The sequence below is a fragment of the Passer domesticus genome, chromosome 2 (assembly GCF_036417665.1).
Source record: "Passer domesticus isolate bPasDom1 chromosome 2, bPasDom1.hap1, whole genome shotgun sequence".
In the NCBI taxonomy this organism is placed as follows: Eukaryota; Metazoa; Chordata; class Aves; order Passeriformes; family Passeridae; genus Passer; species Passer domesticus.
This window is the reverse complement of record NC_087475.1, coordinates 532,209-552,841: the sequence shown is the minus strand read 5'-3', so window position 1 is coordinate 552,841 and position 20,633 is coordinate 532,209. Positions and strand designations below refer to the sequence as shown.

Sequence of the window (20,633 nt, the reverse complement as noted above, 5' to 3'; positions counted from 1 at the left end):
CAGCCAGTGTTTCACTGTTTGTCCTGGACACGTCCTGCCCCTCAGAGGTGACTCTGGGAGCAGGACCCAGCTCTGTCCCCTCAGCTTGGGAAGGACCTGGGGACACTGAGCACGGCCAGAGGGGCAGCGAGGCTGGAGAGGGGCTGGGAACACCAACCCTGAGAGGAGCCCTGAGGGAGCTGGGGGGGCTCCCCTGGAGAAAAGGAGACTCAGGGGTGCCCTCCTCACCCTGCCCAGCTCCTGGAAGGTGCCTGTGCTCAGCTGGGGCTGGGCTCTGTCTGCAGCAGCACTGGCACAGCCAGAGCTCACAGCCTGCACTGCACCCAGGGAATCCAGGCTGGGAGCAGCAAAGAGTTTTTCCAGCAAGGGGATAAAGCTCTGGAATGGCTGCCCGGGGAGGGGGTGCAGTCCCCATCCCTGGGGGGGTTTAACAAAGCCTGGATGTGGCACTGGGGGCCAGGGCTCAGCTGAGCTGCTGGGGCTGGGCTGGGCTCCATGGGCTGGAAGGGCTCTCCCAACCTGGGCATTCTGGGATTCTGTGACCCACTGCCCACAGAGCTGTCCCATCTCCTGAAGCAGCTTGGGGGTGGCTGCCTGTCCCTGTCCCCATGGCAGTGGCAGTGCCAGGATGTCCCCGGGGTGGATCCACTGTGCCTGTGGACCCAATTCCCACGGGAGAGGACAATGGCAGGGCCCTGGTGCAGGGGGGAGCTGCAGGGGTGTCCTTCTGCTCTGTCCCCACTGACCTGGCCAGGAACATCCCCAGCAGGCACCAGTGCCCCTCCCCACTGTGCTGGAAGCCTGGCCAGGGCTGCAAGAAGAGAGCAGCAGCCAGCAGCTCGTAAAATAGACTACATGCTTTATTGGATTGAAAAGTTTTATGAAATGACAAAAAACAAAAAACAAAAACCACCTTAAATCAAGAGTTGGCAGATGTGTCAACAGTTGCCGTTTGGTGGATCCCCAACCCCTTCTCCAGAAGCATCCACAGGTCTCTGACACCACAAGCAGCTCCGGCCCCGACCCCGCTGGCCCCGCTCCCGGGGGGCCCTGCCCGTGACAGCAGGGTGCCCACAAATCGGGGTGCCCATGGACTGGGGTGCCCAAGGAATCTGGGCACCCACAAAGCAGGGTGCCCATGAACTGGCATGCCCACGGATCAGGGTGCCCACAGATTGGGGTACCCACAAATCGGGGTGTCCATGGATCAGGGTGCCCACAGAATCGGGGTGCCCACGGATTGGGGTGCCCACGGAATCGGGGTGCCCAGCAGCAGCCCCGTTGTGGGGCCGAGCGCGTCCCCCCGTCCCCAGGGAAATGCAGGCACTTAAAGTCATTGAGAGGAATTTTTCACTTATCCCAAAGCAACAGTGAAATTGTTTAACTCCCGCCTACGCAACAAAAAACACCTTTGTAGCCCTTCCTGAATTGTCAAGACACAAATATATTACTCTGGCATAAAGCAAGGCCCCGGGGGGGCTCTCGGCATCCGGCCCGGCCTCCTCCTCCTCCTCCTCCCCCATCGTGCATCCTCCTCTGCCTCGGCAGGAGCAGCCCCCTGCCCACCCCGGGGACGTGCGGGATGGTGGTCTGGGGACGGAGGGGGTGCTGAGGACAGGGACCCCGGGCTGGGGGGGTCGTGTGGTGCCAGGGAGCCACCTCGAGTGGGGTGGGAGGGGGTTTGGGGGATCCCCTGGCAGCCCCGGGGCTGGGCTCCCCCCTCGGGGCAGGGGCTGGGGCAGGGCTCACCCCTCGGGGTGGGACAGTGCCCAGCCCCGGGGATGGGGCAGGGCTCACCCCTCGGTGCCCAGACCCGGGGATGGGGCAGGGCTCACCCCTCGGTGCCCAGCCCCGGGGCAGGGCTCACCCCTCTGGACAGGCTCAGCCCTCGCAGGGAGTGGGACTGAGCCGCAGCCGCTGCCCTGAGTGGGGACCCAGCAGTGGCCAGGCTGTGCTGGGGACACGCCGAGGGGAGCCGGGGGCTGTGAGCAGCAGGATGTGACCCACACTGTGCTGAGGGAGGATGGCAGAGCCCTGGGAGTGGCTCAGGACAGACTGAGCCCCGGGTCGGGCTGGCACAGCCAGGGGCACCCCGGCGTGTGGCCTCAGGGTGAGGGGACACTGCCTGTGAGCCTCCTGCGTCCCTCGGGGGGCACAGAGCCCCCAGTGCCCGCCTGCTCCCGGGGAGGACTCTGTCATGGTCCTGCCAGCCAGGCACGGCCTGTCCCCTGCCCTGGAGAGCCCCGCTGTGTGCTGGTCCCTCCCTCTGGCCCTGCCCAGCCAGGACAGGGGACACGGGACAGACCCTGCTCCGGGGAGCCCCCTCCTCTCCTCTCCATGTGGATGTGGCAGCTGGACCTGGCTCTGCACCAGCACCCCGAGGGACAGCCCTTCCCTCAATGTCCTTTGTCACCAGGGCCCTTCCCTCACTGCCCCTTGTCACCAGGGCCCTTCCCTCACTGTCCCTCGTCACCAGCTGTGTCCCCGGGCACGGCGGGCTGGGAGGAGTGCAGGGGGCCGGGGAGGGTGCCCGGGGAAGTGAAGCCAGGGTCAGGCGTGTCCCTCCCGTGTCCCCCCGGCACGGGCAGAGCGCTGCGGGGACAGCCCCGTCCCCGCCGTGGGCACCGGGAGCGCACAAGTACCGGCAAGGGCAGAGTCCTCCCCTGCTGCTGGGCAGCGAGGGCTGCCCGGGAGGGGATCCCCTTCCCAGGGATGCAGCCGAGGGCCCGGCCCGGAGAACTGACTCGGAGAAATGCGGGAGAACCGCCGCGACCCCGGCGAGCCCGCCCTCAGCCTGTGCAAAAGTCGGAGGAGGCAGGAAAACAAATTAATAACAACGACAGAAAATAAAATAAAATAAAATAAAAAATAAAACCACATTGAAACCAAACCCAAAGGCCGCGTGGCTGAGCAGAGCAGGAGTAACTGGAAGCCATGCACAGCAAAGCCGGGACCGCAGCGGTCGGAGGGAGGCAGGCAGGGGCGGCTCTTCTCGCGCTTCTCGCCTCGGAGATGAGGAAATAAATAAGTTTAAATAGCTCCTCCCGTGCCGGCGCTGGGGGCTCGGGCGCGGGTGCCGGGCCGCGCTGCGCTCCCGGTGCACGGCCGGCCCGGCCCGGCGGGACGCGTCCGGGGGGCTCCCCCCCTACTTCTTGGGCTTCTTGAAGATCTTTAGGGGGAACTTTTTCTTGCTCTGGCCGAGGTCAACCTCGTCGCCCGTCAGGCTGCTGTCCTCGTCCCCCGGGCTCTTCTTGGCGGCCAGCTGCGGGATGCGGGTGTTCCTGGCGCCGCTGGGCCGGCAGTCAGAGATGGGGGAGGGGGTGTCGGGCTCGGTGGAGCTGGGGCTGTGCGACCGCGACGAATCCGAGTGGCTGGGCTTGCCGGCCGTCGGGTGGCTGATCTCCCCCAGGCTGGAGGACTTCTCCATGCCGTGGTTCACCATCATCATCTTCTTCATCACCATGGGGCTCTCGGGCAGCCGCTCCTGCAAGGCCGCCAGGGCGGAGGGCTCCCCGTGCCGGCTGCCGCCGTTGGGGGTGGGCGCGCCGGGGCCCGGGGCCGCGGGGGCAGCCTCCTCCATGGACCTGGTCAGCAGCGTGGGCCGGGCAGCCAGCAGCTTGGGCGCCGAGCTGGGGATACGCTGGTGGTCGCTCAGGTGCGGGATGGAGGAGTCGGAGTCGCAGCGAGTTAAATCTCTGCGGTGGAGAGGGGTCAGAGAGAGAGGGGTCAGTGCCCGCCCCGCCCGGCCCGGCCCCGAGCACACACGGACGGCAGCAGCGGCTGAGGGGACCCCAGAGACCCCCAGAGGGGCTGGCAGTGAGCCCCTGCTCGCCCGGCCCCGCCTCTGCCCCTCTCTGTGCCCCAGGGCTCACCCCGAGCAGCTCGAGGGAGCCAGGACACGGAACCGGGATGGGATCCATCCCTCCCCATGGATCCCAGGGGGATCCCTCAGTCTGGGACAGGATCCATCCCTCCCCATGGATCCCAGGGGGATCCCTCAGTCTGGGACAGGATCCATCCCTCCCCATGGATCCCAGGGGGATCCCTCAGTCTGGGACAGGATCCATCTCTCCCCATGGATCCCAGGGGGATCCCTCAGTCTGGGACAGGATCCATCCCTCCCCATGATCGCAGGGGGATCCCCCATTCTGGGATGGGATCCATCTCGCCCCATGGATCCCAGGGGACCCAAGAGCGCTCCCAGCTTGCCCCAAGCCCAGTGTCCCCCCACATTCCCCGGAGGGTCCCTCAGCCCTTGCCACATCCGTGTGTGCTCCCGCGCCCCCCGAGCCCCCGCCCCTGCCCCCTGCCCGGCTGTGCCAGCCTCTAATCCCGGCGGCAGGAATTAGAGCTTGGCCGTCCCCACACGAAGCCATGCCCAGCCCCGCTGCACGTGGTTTGTGCCCAGCCTGTGCCTACCGGTGACGGCCAACGCGGCTCCCGGAGCCCCTCTGGAGAGCGGGAGGACGAGGGAAATGACAAGTCACAGCTCGCTCCTGCCGGCTGTGTGCCTGTGCCCCCCTCCCCAGGGCCCTGTGCCCGTGCTTCCCCAGGGCAGCGGGATGGGCGAGGGGCCCGGCCCTGCCCACGCTCAGGAGGGGCAGCGGAATGGAGGCAATGGAGAGGAAAGGAGCCAGGGAAGAGAAGCGAGAGGGGTGGGAAGAGACGGGAGGTGCTGAGCTGTCCCTCGCCCTGGAGCCCCCCTGATCGCTGCTCCTGGCACATGGGACACCAAACCTGCCTGGCACTGCACGGAGCCCCCAGAGCATCTCCTGGCGTGCCACCATCACCATCAGCCTGGAGGCAGCTGAGGAGACCGGCAAGACAAGGGAAAACCTCCTCAAGGGAGCTGGAGACATCCAGGGAGAGCTGCGGAATGTTCAGGGATCCCAGCAGGGTTTGGGTGAGAAGGAACCACAAGGACCACCCAGTGCCACCCTGCCATGGCAGGGACACCTTCCCCTGTGCCAGGCTGCTCCAGCCCCAGTGTCCAGCCTGGCCTTGGGCACTGCCAGGGATCATGGGGCAGCCCCAGCTGCTCTGGCAATTCCATCCCAGCCCTGCCCACCCTGCCAGGGAACAATTTCTAATTCTCAATACCCCATTTAACCCTGCCCTCCTTCAGCTTAAAGCCATTCCCTGTGTGCTGTCCCTGCATGCCCTGGAAATTGTCTCTCTCCAGCTTTCCTGGGGCTCCTGCAGGCCCTGCAAGGCCACCCTGAGCTCAGCCCAAAGCTTCTCCTGTGCAGGTGAACAATGCCAGCTGTGCCAGCCTTTGCTGCCAGCAGAGCTGCTCCATCCCTCTGCTCATCCTGGAGCCTCCTCTGGGCTCTCTGCAGCAGCTCCAGCTCCTCCTGGGCTGGGCCAGGGCTGGGGCAGCTCTCAGGTGGGCTCTCACCTGAGGGGCACAATCCCAGTCCCTTTCCTGCTGCCCACACTGTGGGACCAGCCCAGGGCACAGGGATTTCAGGGCCTGTGGAGCTTCTCCCAGCAATCCCAGCTCCTTGTGCCCAGGCTGCTCCCAGCCCATTCTCCCAGGCTGTGTTTGTGCTGGGATTGCCCCGAGCCAGGTGCAGGCCCTGCCCTTGGTCCTGCTGAGGCTGGCAGGGTCCCAGCTCTGCAGCCTGCCCAGGTGCCTTGGATGCTCCATCCCTTCCCTGCAGTGCGTGCCCACAGCAGCAGCTCCGTGTCCCTGCCCTGGATCCCTGTCCCTGCCCTGGATCCCTGTCCCTACTGATGGTTCCCAGCGCTGGTCCCAGCCCTGGTCTCTGAGGAAGGCCCTCCTCCTCACTGCTCTCCACAACACTCTGGAGTCCTGGCTGTGCTGGCACGGCAGCTGGGCCAGGCCCAGAACGTTCTCCTCGTGCTGGAACAAGAGCATTTCATCAAGAGAACCCAGGGAACAAAGCCTCCTCCAGCAGCTCCAGGGAACAGAGGAAAAGGGATCCTGTGGGTGCGTGGCATTCAGCCCTGGATCTTCTGGGGGAGCCCAGCAGTGCAGAACACCTCAGCTCTGCTCTCCCCAGCAGCACAGAGCCCCAGGCAGTGCTGGCATTGTCCTTGTCCCCGCAGGGAGCCCAGGTCATTCTGAGTGAGCAGCTGGAGCCCCCCCAAGGGACACGAGGGCCATCAGCACACGTGTGGAGCCACCGAGCTCCCAGGGCCACCAGCAGATACTGCAGAAGGTCACTGTCACGGCTGGTGGCCCACAGCTGTCACTGGGGTAACTGGGATAACTGGGAACAGCAGCAGCCAGGGAACAGTGGGGCTGAACTCGGGGTGTTGGGGCTGACCCCCAAAACATGGGCACACCCCTGGGCTGGCACACCTCGGGATGCTGCCAGTGCCCTCAGACAGAATGTCACTGCCATCGCAGCCTCCGGCTCTGTCAGGAATTCAGGAATCTCCTGCCCTTCCCAAATGTTGCTACTCATGCCTTGCCACACCTCCAAAGGGGAATTCCTGCTGGGAATTCCTGCCTGGACACTCCTCTCCCAGGGAAGGTGGAGAAGCCCTCACCTGCACATGCTGAGAACACCCACTCCAGGGGTTCATTTCCTCCACAAATCCCTGAGCGTGCCCCTTTCCAGGAGCACAGAGCAGCCTTTGGCTGCAGGGCTGGCACCAGCCCAAGGCCGGGAGTGGCAGAGCTGCAGGAGCGAGGCTGTGGGGCAGAGCCTTGGCACGGGAACAGTGCTGGGCAGAGCCAGGCTCAGGCCAGGCAGGGTGGGATCCTGGCAGGAATGCAGTGCCCACTCTGCACTCATGGAGCAGCTGGAGAGCCCCGAGGGACCCCGCGTGCCCTGGCTGGGATGGGGGTACCCCCTCCCTTCAGGCAGTGTCCCAGCTCCACCACAATCTTCTTTTCCAGGAAATCAGCCCGTCCCTTCTGGCTGCCACGATCCCACGGGGAGAGATCCGGGCGAGGGTCGGTGACATAAATCCTTTCACACAGCCAGAGGGCAGCAAATACAGCAAAACTGGATTTTCCTTCAACTGAGGAGACTCCAAGGATGTGTGAAGAGGGCGAGTGTTCCTTGCTGGGCTCCAGAGCTGCTCCCTCTCCTCAGGCCCGGCAGGTTCCAGTGCAGCAGGGACCAAAGCAGCCCTGCAGCCAGTGCAGAAGGCGATGCCAGCAGATGGAGATCCATGCTCTGCTCCAGGAGCATCTGCCCGGGGAGCAGACGCTGGGAACCCGATCCCAGGACAGCTGGTGCCACAGCACGGGAGGTGGGCAGGGCCTCGGTGACACCACAGCCACTGTGTCACCTCCTGGGAGGCTCTGGCTGAGCACAGGGTCGGTGTCCCTGCTCCTGGGGTGGCTGTTCCCTGGATCCTCAGCCCTGGAGTGGGTTCCACCCTGGGAGCCCCAGTTCATCTCTCTGGGCTCATCCGGGGGACTGAAGGAGCTGATGGTCAAGAGCAATTCCCAAATATTCCCACTCTGCTCATGCACAACCTCTCCAGCTGTAAATCAGGAATATATTCCTGAAGGGCACAGGGAAGAGCTGAGCTGGTGACAGCAGCAGCAGTGCCCACCCTGCTGTGCCAGGCTCACAGCACACACCCACCACGCCAGGGACAATCCAAGGGACACCTGGCACAGGCACAGGGACCTCCTGCATTCCTACTGGGATGATTCTGGGAGCTGAGCACCAGTGGCCAGGAACTTCTGGGATTTTCTTCAGCCCCAAATGAGCCTTTTCCTGGTGGTTCCCACAAGGAAGTGCACAACAGCAGGGACAGCATTCCTGGGATCACAGTGGCTGGGTCAGAGGCAGCCAGAGCAGTGGACACTCCTGAGTCCATGCCAGGACAAGGGGGAGGAAAGAGCATTCCCAGGACACTGCCACCATCCCGGATGAGACTCAGCAAGGCCTGGCCTGTATCCCACTGATCTCCATGGGGATTATGCTCCTGAACTGCTCCAGCACACTTTCAAGAGGAAAAGCTATCCCAGGACAGGCTGGCCTTGATGGGATCCCAGGAAGGGATCAGAGGAAGTGTTTTTGTGGAGCAGCAGGAGCCCTTGACAGCTCATCCCTCCTGGAAAGCACAGAGCAGCAACTGGACAGGGAAATACCTGGGAGCCCGAGCCTTCCTCCATGCCAGCAGTGCTCCCTGCTCTTTTCCATGGATCCAGGCACTCCAGCACCTCCACAGTGACCCTGCCCAAGGCAGGATGGATCTGCTTCCTCCTGGCCCCCTCCCACCCCACCAGGACCCACCTGAGCCATGAGGGAGGGAGGGAGGGTGAGGAGATGGGGATGGTGAACAAAAGAAGCAGAGAGCAAAGCATGGAATAAGGAAAGCCTGGAGTACAGGAAGCTGGGAGTGCAGGAGGAGCAGGGGAGGAGCAGGAGGAGGATGGAGAACAAACACCTGTTTTTCCCCAGCCCTGCAGCCCACGAGGGATTTCTCTGGGTGTCCCCACTGGGGTCCAGCCCAGCACGGCCCAGGAGCTGCCCTGGGTGTGCAGCAGCAGGCACACAGCCCTGGCTGCCCTGGGTGTGCAGCAGCAGGCACAGAGCCCTGGCTGCCTCGTCCCTGTGTGTCTGGCTGCCCTGGGTGTGCAGCAGCAGGCACACAGCCCTGGCTGCCTCGTCCCTGTGTGTCTGGCTGCCCTGGGTGTGCAGCAGCAGGCACACGGCCCTGGCTGCCTCGTCCCCCTGCGTCTGGCTCCTGAGCACCCCTGGCTGCCGGGCTCCGTGTGTGTGGCACCATGACCAAGGCTTCTCTCAAGGCAAAGTCCCAGATTTGCTGTGGGGCTGGGCTTGGCGCAGCCTCAGCGCACACCCAGCAGCAGCTTCCTCCCTTCCACCCTGCCAGAGCTGTGAATTACTCATTTCCCTGCATTCCTGACTCTCTCCCTTCCCTGAGCTTTGGCTGCCGCCTCCCTTCCTGCTTGGAGAAGGGCCTGGGCACGGGCACGTGGTGCTCCACTCCCATCTCCGTGGGCTTTTATGCACCTGAGGCAGGCACTGGCAGCAGAAACCCCTGTGCACACACAGCCCCCAGCCCCTCTCCCCCCGGGGACCCCCCGATCCCGCAGCCGCCTCGGCCCGGACCCGCTCTGACCTTATTGGCGCCGGATCCTCTGAAGCCAATTGCAAAAGAGAAGCAGAGAGTGAGGAGCTGAGGGAGAGGCTCCCTGCCAGGGTAACCCCAGCAGGACCCCGGAGACAGCCGTCCCCAGCCTCGCTCCTCGGGGCAGCTCCTTGGAGATGTTTCTCCTGCGAGCTCTGCCCAGCCTTGGCTCTGCTGGGTGCGGGAGAGCCCAAAGAGCTCCAGCAGCCCCACTGCCAGGATGGCACACTCCTCCCACCACGGGAGCCAGGACTCTGCTCTGCTCCTCCCTGAAGGCCTTTCTGAGGCTCCCCGTGGGCTGCCTGCCTCCCAGGAGGCTGAGGGATGGCAGGAAAGGCTCCGGGAGCGGGGCCATCAAGGAGGGGCAGCAATCCACCGGCGCCTTTGGGGGTGCATCAAACAGGGCCTGCTAGTGATGCAGCTGGACAAAACAATCACCAGCACGCCACGAACCCACAGCCTCGGGCACCCTGCTCCTCATTTCTGCTGCTGGGCTGAGCAGGGACGATGAGGTGAGGCGGGGAGCTGCCTGCTGAGCTGCAGCTGGAGCAAGTCCTGGGTGGGAGGCTCTGACTCCATCCCTTCCCCTGCATCACCAGCCAGGCTCAGCCACGGGAGCAGGGACAGGACACTGCTGCTGCACCCAGCGGTGACCAGCTGGGCTCTGATCAGGGCAGGCCCCACTTATTCCCTCCTCTGGCACCATCCCCTTCCCTTCCTGGGGTCCCCACACTGGATTCCATTTCCCTCTGCCACTCTCAGGGGGTCTGCAGGGACCCAGGCTTTGTCCTGGGCAGGCATTCACGGGCCTCGGTGGAAATAAATCACATTTAAACAGCTGGTTTGGACACAGGACATGAGCCCCAGGCTGCCAGGATGAGCCCTCCCCCCTGCAGAGCCAGGCAGGCAATGGAAGCAGGGACCAGCAGCATTCCCAGCTTCTACCAGTCCAATTGGGACAGCTGCAATTGAGCTCCCACTGGTAGGAGTTAATTAATTACACTGCCTCTCATCATCCCCAACCAACCATTACTGAATTGACTGAGATGCTGCTCTTTAATTCTCCACTGAGGAGCAGGTGCAGGAATTCCTCCCTCAGTATTCCAGACTCCAGAACATGCCTGGGGCTGCTCAGCTTGGAGACACACGGGGCAGGGAGGGGCTGCAACACCCAAACCAGAGACTGTGAGCAAGGCCAGGAGAGATCCCAGCACCCGAGGGCAGAGGGACCCACAGGTAAGGGACAATGGGACATCGTGCTGGGATGGGTGAAGATGTGGTGACTGGGAATGTTTCCCTGCCTGGAGAAATGATGGTGGAAGGACATCTCCCCTCTCCTCTGCCTCACCCAGAGACTTCCAGCCTCCTCCCAGCAGCCTGCTCCCCAGTACTGAGGATCAGCAGGCTGGCTGCAATTGTGCCATGGAGAAAGCATGGGACAGAGATGGAATGACCTGGCAGGGACAGGATTCCCTGGTCCATCACAGCCTGCACCGAGTGCCTGGGACAGCTGAGGCCACGAGCACAGATCCCAGTGCCCCAGGGGGATCCCACAGGGACACAGCACCCTGGGGCTGGCTGCACCCCTGACCCCGTGGCACCAGGACGTGTGGGGTGTCGCCTGGGTGACAGCCACCCCAGGAGCCTGATCCTGGGCTTGGGACACACAGCACTCCTGTCAGGGAGCACCAGGCAGGATTCCTGCTCCTCCCTGTCCCCAGCACCACGCACTGGGACAACTCTGGCACTGAGGCATGGAGGATAAGCAGTCCCTAGGATGTACCAGGGATCCAGCTGAAAGGGACCAAGCTAAAGCCAACAAAAGCAGCTCCAGCTCCCTCCTCAGACACTCCCTAGCCAAAACACCCCCACTCCTCATCCCTACCAGCCCAGAGGCAGAGTCACTCTGGAACACATTCCTGAACTGCCACTCTAGCACCTCTGAAAACCATCCCAGATTTCTCCAGCTGCCACCTCGTGGTCCCCACCCATCATGTTCCCTCTGCAATCCGCTCGTGAGGACCCCAGGGAGGTCCAGGCTTCAAAGCAGCTCAGGTCTGGCGATCAGTTCTGTTACCTCCCCACATCCCCTCGTTCAGGGAATGCCGAGCACCTGGGAATTCTCATTTGCTCACTGCAGTAAAACAACAGCAGAGCACCTCGGGAGCTCGTGGGCGTGGGGATGGCCCACGGAATCCTCCTTAGAGGCTCAGGAGAGCAGCAGAAGGAACAAAAGTGGATAAATCACGGAACAAAGGCCCAGAAGAACAGGGCAGGAGGAACGTGAGAGAAAGAGCACCCCAGCAAGCATCAGCTCTGAGGCACGGCAGGCAGGAGGCAGCTAGAAAAGAAACAGCAATATACCCAAAGCTCCCAGTGCGACAGCGAACTCCAGAGGTGACATCAGGAGGGGGCAGGTCGGGGATGGAATCCATCTGGAGGAAATAAGAGGTGGTGTGATGGTAATAGATAGGGTGGACATGGCAAGCAGGAGCAGGTGCGGTGGTGGTGGATGAGGAGCAGGAGGTGGAGGAGGTGGAGGCAGGCGATGGGCTGGAGCCGGGCAGGTCGGAGCTGAAGGACTGTCCGGAGGTGAGGCTGTGCATTCGGCGCAGGGACACTCGGCCCGCCCGCAGCGGGGCCACGGGGCCTGCCTCGGGCTGCCCCGGCACGAGACTCTCTACCAACCTCTGCGATCCGTGGCCGTGCTGCGGCTCCACCAGGCGCTGCCGGACTGTGCTGGGCAAGGCCGGAGCTGCAACGACACACGGGGACAGTGAGGGCACGGCCCGGCCTGCGGAGCTCTACCGGCAGAGCGAGGGTACGACCCGGCCTGCGGAGCTCCGTGGGCAGAGAGAGCACAAGGGCTCAGCTCAGCCTGTGGAGCTCCACCAGCAGAGCGAGGGCTCGGCTCAGCCTGTGGAGCTCCGCTGGCAGAGAGCGAGGGCTCGGCTCAGCCTGTGGAGCTCCGCTGGCAGAGAGCGAGGGCTCGGCTCAGCCTGTGGAGCTCCGCTGGCAGAGAGCGAGGGCTCGGCTCAGCCTGTGGAGCTCCACCGGCACAGAGCGAGGGCTCGGCTCAGCCTGTGGAGCTCCACCGGCACAGAGCGAGGGCTTGGCTCAGCCTGTGGAGCTCCGCCGGCAGAGCGAGGGCTCGGCTCAGCCTGTGGAGCTCCACCGGCACAGAGCGAGGGCTCGGCTCAGCCTGTGGAGCTCCATTGGCACAGAGCAAGGGCTCGGCTCGGCCTGTGGAGCTCCATTGGCACAGAGCGAGGGCTCGGCTCGGCCTGTGGAGCTCCGCTGGCAGAGAGAGCGCAAGGCTTGGCCGGCCCATGGAGCTCTGCCAACAGAGAGCGAGGGCATGGCCCGGCCCGCGGAGCTCCGCCGGCAGAGAGCAAAGGCTCAGCTCGGCCTGTGGAGCTCCGCCGGCAGAGAGCAAAGGCTCAGCTCGGCCCGCGGAGCTCCGCCAGCACTGGCACTGCCCCGCTGGCACCATGAGAGCAGCACCACCCCACTGGCACCATCCCCACCCCCCTGGCACCACCACAGCAGCACCACCCCACTGGCACCGTGCCACCGTCCCAGTCCCACTGACACCATCCCAGCAGCACCATCCCGCTGCCCCTGTGCCACCAGCACTGTGCCACCTCGTGCCAGCAGTTAAGGCCTGTTTAATGCAGAAGCAGCTTTAAGCTGGTGCTGAACATGCTGGATTAATGCCCAGCCCATGGAAAACTCCAGCACTGCTGATGTAGGTGCCTCTGAACACCTTATCTGAGCATCTTGCCTGACGCAGACAGTGATTCACCCCACCTGGAGCCACCACCCGGCTCCCGGAGAGCCAAGAACTGGGCACTTCCAGGGCCATTCCACCCTCACAGACACCTCATGGCCCTGTCCTGCTCCCTGGGTGGGACCTGCACAGCCCAAAGCTGGAGCCCCAGGTGAGCAGGTCAGTGTAGGCACCTGAAGCTCTGCTCCCAGAGCTCAGCTCACTGTGCAGGGGCAGCACCAGGAGCAGAGCCCTGGCAGCATGGAATCATACAGGGACTGGGTTGGGAGGGACCTTAAAGATCATCTCTTCCCAGCCCTGCCATGGCAGGGACACCTCACATTGTGCCAGGCTACTCCCAACCCCAGTGTCCAGCCTGGCCTTGGGCACTGCCAGGGATCCAGGGGCAGTTCCCTGGCTGGTTGAAAATATTGGGGTTGAGGATACTGGGCAGAAATTGTTCCCTGGCAGGGTGGGCAGGGCTGGCACAGGGTGCCCAGAGCAGCTGGGGCTGCCCCTGGATCCCTGGCAGTGCCCAAGGCCAGGCTGGGCACTGGGGCTGGAGCAGCCTGGCACAGGGGAAGGTGTCCCTGCCATGGCAGGGCTGGGATGGGAGGAGTTTAGGGTCACTCCCAGCCCAGACTTTCTGGGATTCATGCCTGATTCCTCCATGCCTGACTGGTGACTCTGGCCCCAGAGTGCCTCACCTGCTCCCAGCCTGTTCCATGACCACTGTGACTGATCAGAGACCCTCAGCCTAAGAAATATTCTCCTCTGGTTGCCAATTCCCCTTGGTTGGGGGAACCACATGGGAATGTCCTCTGGAGCCCCAGCAGCAGTTCCTGAATTCAAAGCTGCCCGGGATCTCTCCAGCCCTGAGGTCACACCTGGCTGGAAGTGGAGCACAGCAACCCCTGAGCAGCTGCCTGCACCCCACACCTGCCCCCAGGGTCACCCCCAGAGCCAGGGGAGGCCCCTTCACCTGCCTGGAGCCTTGGGAATGCTCCCCTCCCTCAAGGAAAGCGGGATCCCAGGGCTGCAGCCATCCCCAGGCAACCAGGCTGGCTTTATCCCATCCCCCTGTGCCATTCCACACAAGATGATCTCCTTTGGCAGGAGATAAGGTGTTCAGGATTGCTCAGGATTTCTTATGTGCATAAGAAATTAATGTACAAATGGGTTAAAAAGATGCAGAGACAGGAAAGCTCAGAAATGGAGGAGGAGGAGAGCTCCTTTGGGAATGGAAGAACCAGCAATCCCTGCTCTGGAAAATCCCAGCTGGGCACAGAGAGCTCCTCTGGCGGAACGACTCGGGACTGAAAGATCCACAAGGACATATTTCCAGTGGAAGAAGGAATAAGAAGGAATAATTCTGGCAACTTGGCTGTTTGCACAGCCCCAAGGTGAATCCCAGTCTTTCCCACTGCTCCTTGCTCCCTACAGTGCCCATCCATGAACTTGGAATTTTACACCATTGCAAGATTTTTTAAATTCAGCTCGAGCTGCAATTCCAGTTTGGGAATCTCATTGTGGAGGTTCACAGGGATCTGACTGCAGAGTAACTCACTGGGGTGATGGGTTTCTGCTACAGGTTTCTTTTCCCCTCGGGCCAAGCTTTTTTCCTTAAGGATTCCCCATTTTTTCCTGGTGTTCCATCCTTCATTTCCCAACTCAGTACTTCCCACCTTCATGCTCTCCTTCTCCAAGACTTACTTTAAGCAATGAGCTCTGGAGCAGAGGCTGGGACTTTGCTTCCCAGACCCACCACTTCCCTCCAGACACGTTTTACCAACACTGCCCAAATTCCCTGCCCAAGGAAAAGCCCTCCCTGCTCGAGGCTGGCACGTCCACCTGCTCTGTCCCACAGCAGAGGGGCTCAGCCATGCTCCAAGGGGGAGGATCCCAAAGGAAGCCAAGGCCTGCAGGCTGTGTGCCATCCCCAGGCACAGGTTTCCCCGAGGGTGGCACTGCTCAGGTTATTTGGGGATTCTGGGGGAACACGGCACCAGCAGCACCTGTGGGGAGGGATGGGGCAGAGGGAAGGAGGTGGGATGGGACAGGGAATGCTGTCACCTCCTGCTGGCCTCACCGGGTCCTTCACCTCCACCTCAGGGGTAAAAGGGAGTGAGTCCAGCCCCCCAGACTCCCTAGCTGCCCCCAGGAGCACGTGGGAGCTGCAGCTGAGATTCTTCTTCATCCCACCAGACTCTTCCCGGGGTTAGTGCGGGTGCCGATGGCTCAGTGAGGACAGACACATTCATTAGTTCCCGTGCCAGAAAGATGGAAAATTGGTGGATGTATTTTAGTCCAGAAAAAGGGCCAGAGGGCAGAATTAAAAAAATGAAAATAAATTGAAGAGAACCAAACCAGGGTATTTCCAGAGGGACTGGTCCTCCGAGGACAGCGAGGAGCGGTCGCTGAACCTGCGCCCGAAAAGCCAGGCTGCATCTGGGGGGCAGCCAGGTGGGACAGGAGAGAGAGAGAGGGGATTTACTGGGGGAAGCACCACGGGGCCTCAGCAACACACCTGGGCAGGAGAAACTCGGCACTGCCCTCCCGAGGCAGGGTTTGCACACAAAGGAAGAAAATCCTACAGGGAAAGGCTGCCTTGCGTTGGGAATGGGAGTGCCCAGTGCCTGCTATGGCTGGGTCACCTGCAGGGAGGAGGGGGCAGGCGGGTGGGCAGCTGGGCACACAGCTGGGCAGGAGGGGGGGCAGGCTCTCTGCCCAGCTCTGGGATGGTGGAACTGGAAGTGCTCCCTGGAAATGCCTCCCTCGAGGTGTCTCAGTGCCAAGAAGCTGAGGCTGAAGCCGGGGCTGGAGGCTCACACCTGGGCCAGCTCCGGTCCTCAGGTGTCCCCTGGGACTGCCCAAGCACCCCTGCCATCAGTGCCCAGGGCTTTATCACAGATGTCCAGCTCGATTCTGAGGGTGACTGGTAATGAGAAGAAGCAGGATGCCTCCACTCCCTGAAGCTTCAATGTCCCCAGGCACAGCTGACCCCACAAAGTGTGGCTCCAGCCCCCATGTCTGCAGAGCCCTGGGAACACACGGGTACCTCCTCCTCCTGCACTACCCAAAGCCTCCAAGCCCTGCCTCGCCCTGGGCCCTGCCCTGAGCCCCCTCAGCACCTGCTCTAGGCCTCCCCCAGGCTGAGGTGAGGTGGGCCTGGCACACAGGGCACCTCCTGCAGCACACAGTGCCAGCCTGAGACCCTTCTGCCCCCCCAGACAGCCCTGGCTTGGATTACACTGTGCAGTGCCCAGAGCAGCTGGGGCTGCCCCTGGATCCCTGGCAGTGCCCAAGGCCAGGCTGGACACTGGGGCTGGAGCAGCCTGGCACGGGGGAAGGTGTCCCTGCCATGGCAGGGCTGGCACTGGGTGGGAGTTAGGTCCTTCCAAGCCAATCCACTCTGTGATTCCATGATTCCATGACAGTGCCTGGATCAGGGTGCTGTGCCCTGCCAGGTGCTGCTCCTGTGCCCCCAGCCCTGTCCCTGCCCTTCAGCTCTCTCAGTCCCTGGTGCAGCACCCAAGGGGAAACCGTGTGGAAAATGCCCTTTTGGGAGCAGCAAGGCAGGACTTGGCCAAGGGGACATTGGGATAATCCCTTTTCCTGTCCCACTGCCATGTCTAGCCATGCCTTTGGTTGGGTTTTTGGTAAATGCTTAAATCTCTGAGCTGACCAGAACAGCACAGATAGAATGAGCTGATGGTTAACAATTCCTAAAGCACCAGCCATGCTGGGATTACCAGGCTCCAAACAAGCCCAGCAGTGGGGCTGGCCTGTTGGGGATGCTCCTGAGCCAGCTGTGGTCTTTGGGCACGGAAACCTCCACTTGGATCAATGATTCCCTCCTGATGCAGGTGAACTACAGATCCAGCTCTGCTCTGTGCCACAGCCCCCAGCCCCAGCAGACACAGCCCCCATTCCCAGGGAGCCCCCAGAGCCCCCATTCCCAGGGAGCTCCTCCATTCCCAGGGGGCTTCCAGAGCCCCATTCCCAGGGAGCCCCCAGAGCCCCCATTCCCAGGGAGCTCCCCTATTCCCAGGGAACCCCCCAGTTCCAAGGAGCCCTCTGAGCCCCCATTCCCAGGAGCTCCTCCATTCCCAGGGGGCTTCCAGAGCTCCTATTCCCAGGAGCTCCTCCATTCCCAGGGGGCTTCCAGAGCCCCCATTCCCAGGGAGTTCCTCCATTCCCAGGGGGCTTCCAGAGCCCCCAGTCCCAGGGAGCTCCTCCATTCCCAGGGGGCTTCCAGAGCCCCCATTCCCAGGGAGGTTCCTCATTCCCAGGGAGCCCCCTGTTCCCCCATTCCCAAGGAACCCCCCATTCCCACGAAGACCCCATTCCCAGGGAGTTCCCCCATTCCCAGGGACCCCCTCACAGTACCAAGGAGCCCGCAGAGCCCCCGTTCCCAGGGACCCCCCACTCCCAGGGAGCCCCGTGCCGGGGCAGGCGTACATTGGATGGACATGGGTGACACCAGCTCCTCGTCCAGGTCGTCCACGTCGTCGGTGATGATGAAGTGCGAGGGGTTGGGCCGGGGCGTGCCCATCCAGGCGGGGTCGATGTTGAGGGCCGAGGCCAGCGAGTGCAGGCCGGGGTTGTTGACGATCTGGAAGCCGCAGAGCAGCTCGATCTGCTGCCAGCGGTGCAGGCGCTCCCGCAGCGCCGCCGTCACCTCGCTCAGCGCCTGCCTGGGGACACGCGGGGCACAATGTGGGGACACCGCGGGGACACGCACGGGGACACGCACAGGGGACACGCCCCGACGCCTCCCGCAACACTGAGGTTTTTAAAACACAAGGCTACAGCTGATTCTCTTTCACTGACACACAGGCAGATGTAAAAAAAGTCTTAAAATTATATATTACAATGAATATATTAAAAAATAAAATATATATAATTATATCTTAACAATATAAAATATTAAAGTATAAAAATATAGAAATGAAAATAAAAATATATAATTATATTTTAATAATATAAAATATTAAAGTATAAAAATATAGAAATGTAAATATCTAAATATAAAAGTATAAAAAATAGAAATAAAAATATAAAAATATATAATTATATTCTAATAAGATAAAATATAAAAGTATAAAAAATAGAAATAAAAACACAAAATATATATAATTATATCTTAATAAGGTAAAATATTAAAGTATAAAAATATAGAAATGAAAATATAGAAGTATATAATTATATTTTAATTAGATAAAATATTAAATGTATAAAAATATAGAAATGTAAATATCTAAATATAATATTAAAGTATAAAAATATAGAAATGTAAATTTCTAAATATAATATTAAAGTATAAAATATAGAAATGTAAATATAAAAATATATAATTATATCTTAATGATACAAAATATTAAAATATTAAAATATAGAAGTGAAAATATAAAAATATAATTACATTTTAATAATATAAAATATTAAAGTATAAAAATATAGAAGTGTAAATATAAAAATATATAATTATATTTCAATAATATAAAATATTAAAGTATAGAAATATAGAAATGAAAATATAAAAAATATAATTATATTTTAATTAGATGAAATATTAAAGTATAAAAATATAGAAATAATATAACATATTATTAAAGTAAAAAATATCCAAATTACCTAAATATTTTAATACTAAATTAATAATACTGATATTAATACTAAATTAATAAATTTAATACTAAATTAATAAATACTGATATTAAATAGTATAAATATGAAATATAAATATAAAATACATAACCATATAATAGATAAGCAAATAGAATAACATAAATATAGTAAATAAATATTAAATAGTAAAGTACTAGATAATTAATAGAAATATCAAAAATTTTAATAAATATAAATATGAATTGTATGGTATATTATGTATATATTAAAATATACTATATATTATATATAAATATGAAATATGTGATATATTATAAATAAATATTAAAATCTATAACTACATATGAATATAAATTTAAAATATATAAGAATGTAATATATATAATTTAATGATATAAATCTGTCTAATCACTCAGAATCTATTTACAAAAACATCTCAACGAAAGTGTATCAAAAATTAAAGGTGATAATAAAATTTTGTTAAATAGTTGATTTAATAAATAAAATTTAACATCGTAAGTAAAAAAACTTTTTAAAATTAATTTATACATTTTAATCATCATAATATTTGTACTATTGCACAACTATCATAGTTGTACTACTAGTTGTACCAGCGTTGTACTACTGATCCTAGTACCTTGTTTACTCCAATACCTTCAAGAAATAATCAACAAAACTATGCAAGAAGTGTGCACAGTTTAAAGAGGAGGGGGAGATGTTAGGGTCAGCTGGGGTCAGCTGTGCATCCTCAAATTTGAGATTCCAATTCCAGGAATGCAGCAATTCAAACATGCAGCAGCAGCTGAAGTACCCGGGGAGAACAACCAGGGGGAATGGCTCCAGTGCCAGGGGCAGGGCTGGGTGGGATCCTGGCAGTGAGGAATTGTTCCTGGCAGGGTGGGCAGGGCTGGCACAGGGTGCCCAGAGCAGCTGGGGCTGCCCCTGGATCCCTGGCAGTGCCCAAGGCCAGGCTGGGCACTGGGGCTGGAGCAGCCTGGCACAGGGGAAGGTGTCCCTGCCATGGCAGGGTGGGATTTGGGGTCCTTCCCAACCATGCCAGGACAATCCCTTAAGCATCCTGCAGCCTTCTGGAACTTTGTTTTGGCAGGACTCTTAAGTGCTCCATGTCACTGTGCTCCCATTTCTCACGGGTAAAATCAGGTTATTGGTGAGGAGGAGCAAACCCAAGCCCGGTCACTGAGGACAACAGAAGTTCAGCAAAAGGAGCCCCAGAGCCCCTGAGAGGTGAGGACACTGCCTGGGACGGGGGGGGAAAGAGGGAGGTGCTGGGCAGACACTCACTTTGCAGTTAAGATTTTGTGATCCACGTCATCCAGAGAGGAACTGTGGGCAACATGGAACGTCCCAAAAAGGGTGTTTCGCTTCTTTTTGATCTTTTCAGCCTGCAATAGCAACAGAGAAAGGTCACGGGAAGAAAACAACCTGAAGTTTCCTCCAGGCCACGGGCATCCTGGATGGGCTGAGACAGGAACATTCCCTGCAGCTGCCTGCACACGTGGGAACAGGGGGAATGGTGCTGGCACTGAGGAACGCTCTCCCTGACCCAGGGTGAGGAATTCCCAGCAGCTTGGGGATTCCATGCTCCCTTCTCCCAGTTTCCCAAAAAGCAGAGGGAAGGCTGAACTTTCAGGGCAGAGCTGGAGTGCCCATCCCTGGATGGTTTCACAGCCCTGTGGATGTGGCACCTGGGGACATGGGGCAGTGGTGGCCTTGGCACTGCTCGGGGAATGGGTGGACTTGAAGGTCTCTGAGGGTTTCTCCAACCCAAACCATTCCATGATTCCATGAACCAGGCACCTCACTCAGTAAAGGAATCTCACGCATTGGCTCATTCCTCCCGTGAATAACCACCAAACCCAGGGTGTGGGCTGAGGAGGATTTCTGGTTTGAGGTTCAGTTTGTGCCATTGTGTCAAAAATTAAAGTCTCCTCCCACAGCTCTTCCATTCCCAGCTCCAGTGCTAACCTGGGACTTAGGAGAGCCAAGATGTGGGTGCAAGAACTGACACAGCCAAAGGAAAACTGCTGGAATGCTAAAATGTTCCCAGTCAAAGCAGATTAAGGCACACAGTTTTCCCTCCTGCCAGCTCTGCTCCATATGGCCATGGGGACAGGGACGAGTCACA

At 58.7% G+C, this 20,633-nt stretch overlaps 1 protein-coding gene across 10 annotated transcripts in view; it reads right to left on the bottom strand.

Annotated features, from left to right (window-relative positions):
- Positions 1-839: 839 nt before the first annotated feature.
- The window catches only part of STIM1 (stromal interaction molecule 1), a 72,145-nt gene continuing 52,351 nt past the window's right edge, over positions 840-20,633 (bottom strand). The window contains exons 9-15 of one of the 10 annotated variants that reach the window (XM_064405000.1): positions 19,790-19,890; positions 17,318-17,553; positions 15,224-15,304; positions 11,776-11,842; positions 11,452-11,522; positions 9,079-9,097; positions 840-3,695 (exon numbers count right to left, since the gene is read on the bottom strand). In XM_064405000.1, coding sequence (XP_064261070.1) covers positions 3,146-3,695; positions 9,079-9,097; positions 11,452-11,522; positions 11,776-11,842; positions 15,224-15,304; positions 17,318-17,553; positions 19,790-19,890 — 1,125 coding nt within the window. In that variant the 3' untranslated portion in view covers positions 840-3,145. Of the gene's footprint in view, positions 3,696-9,078; positions 9,098-11,451; positions 11,843-15,223; positions 15,305-17,317; positions 17,554-19,789; positions 19,891-20,633 lie in introns of all 10 variants that reach the window. The other 9 variants (XM_064405001.1, XM_064404996.1, XM_064405014.1 and 6 more) reach the window with 9 other exon arrangements.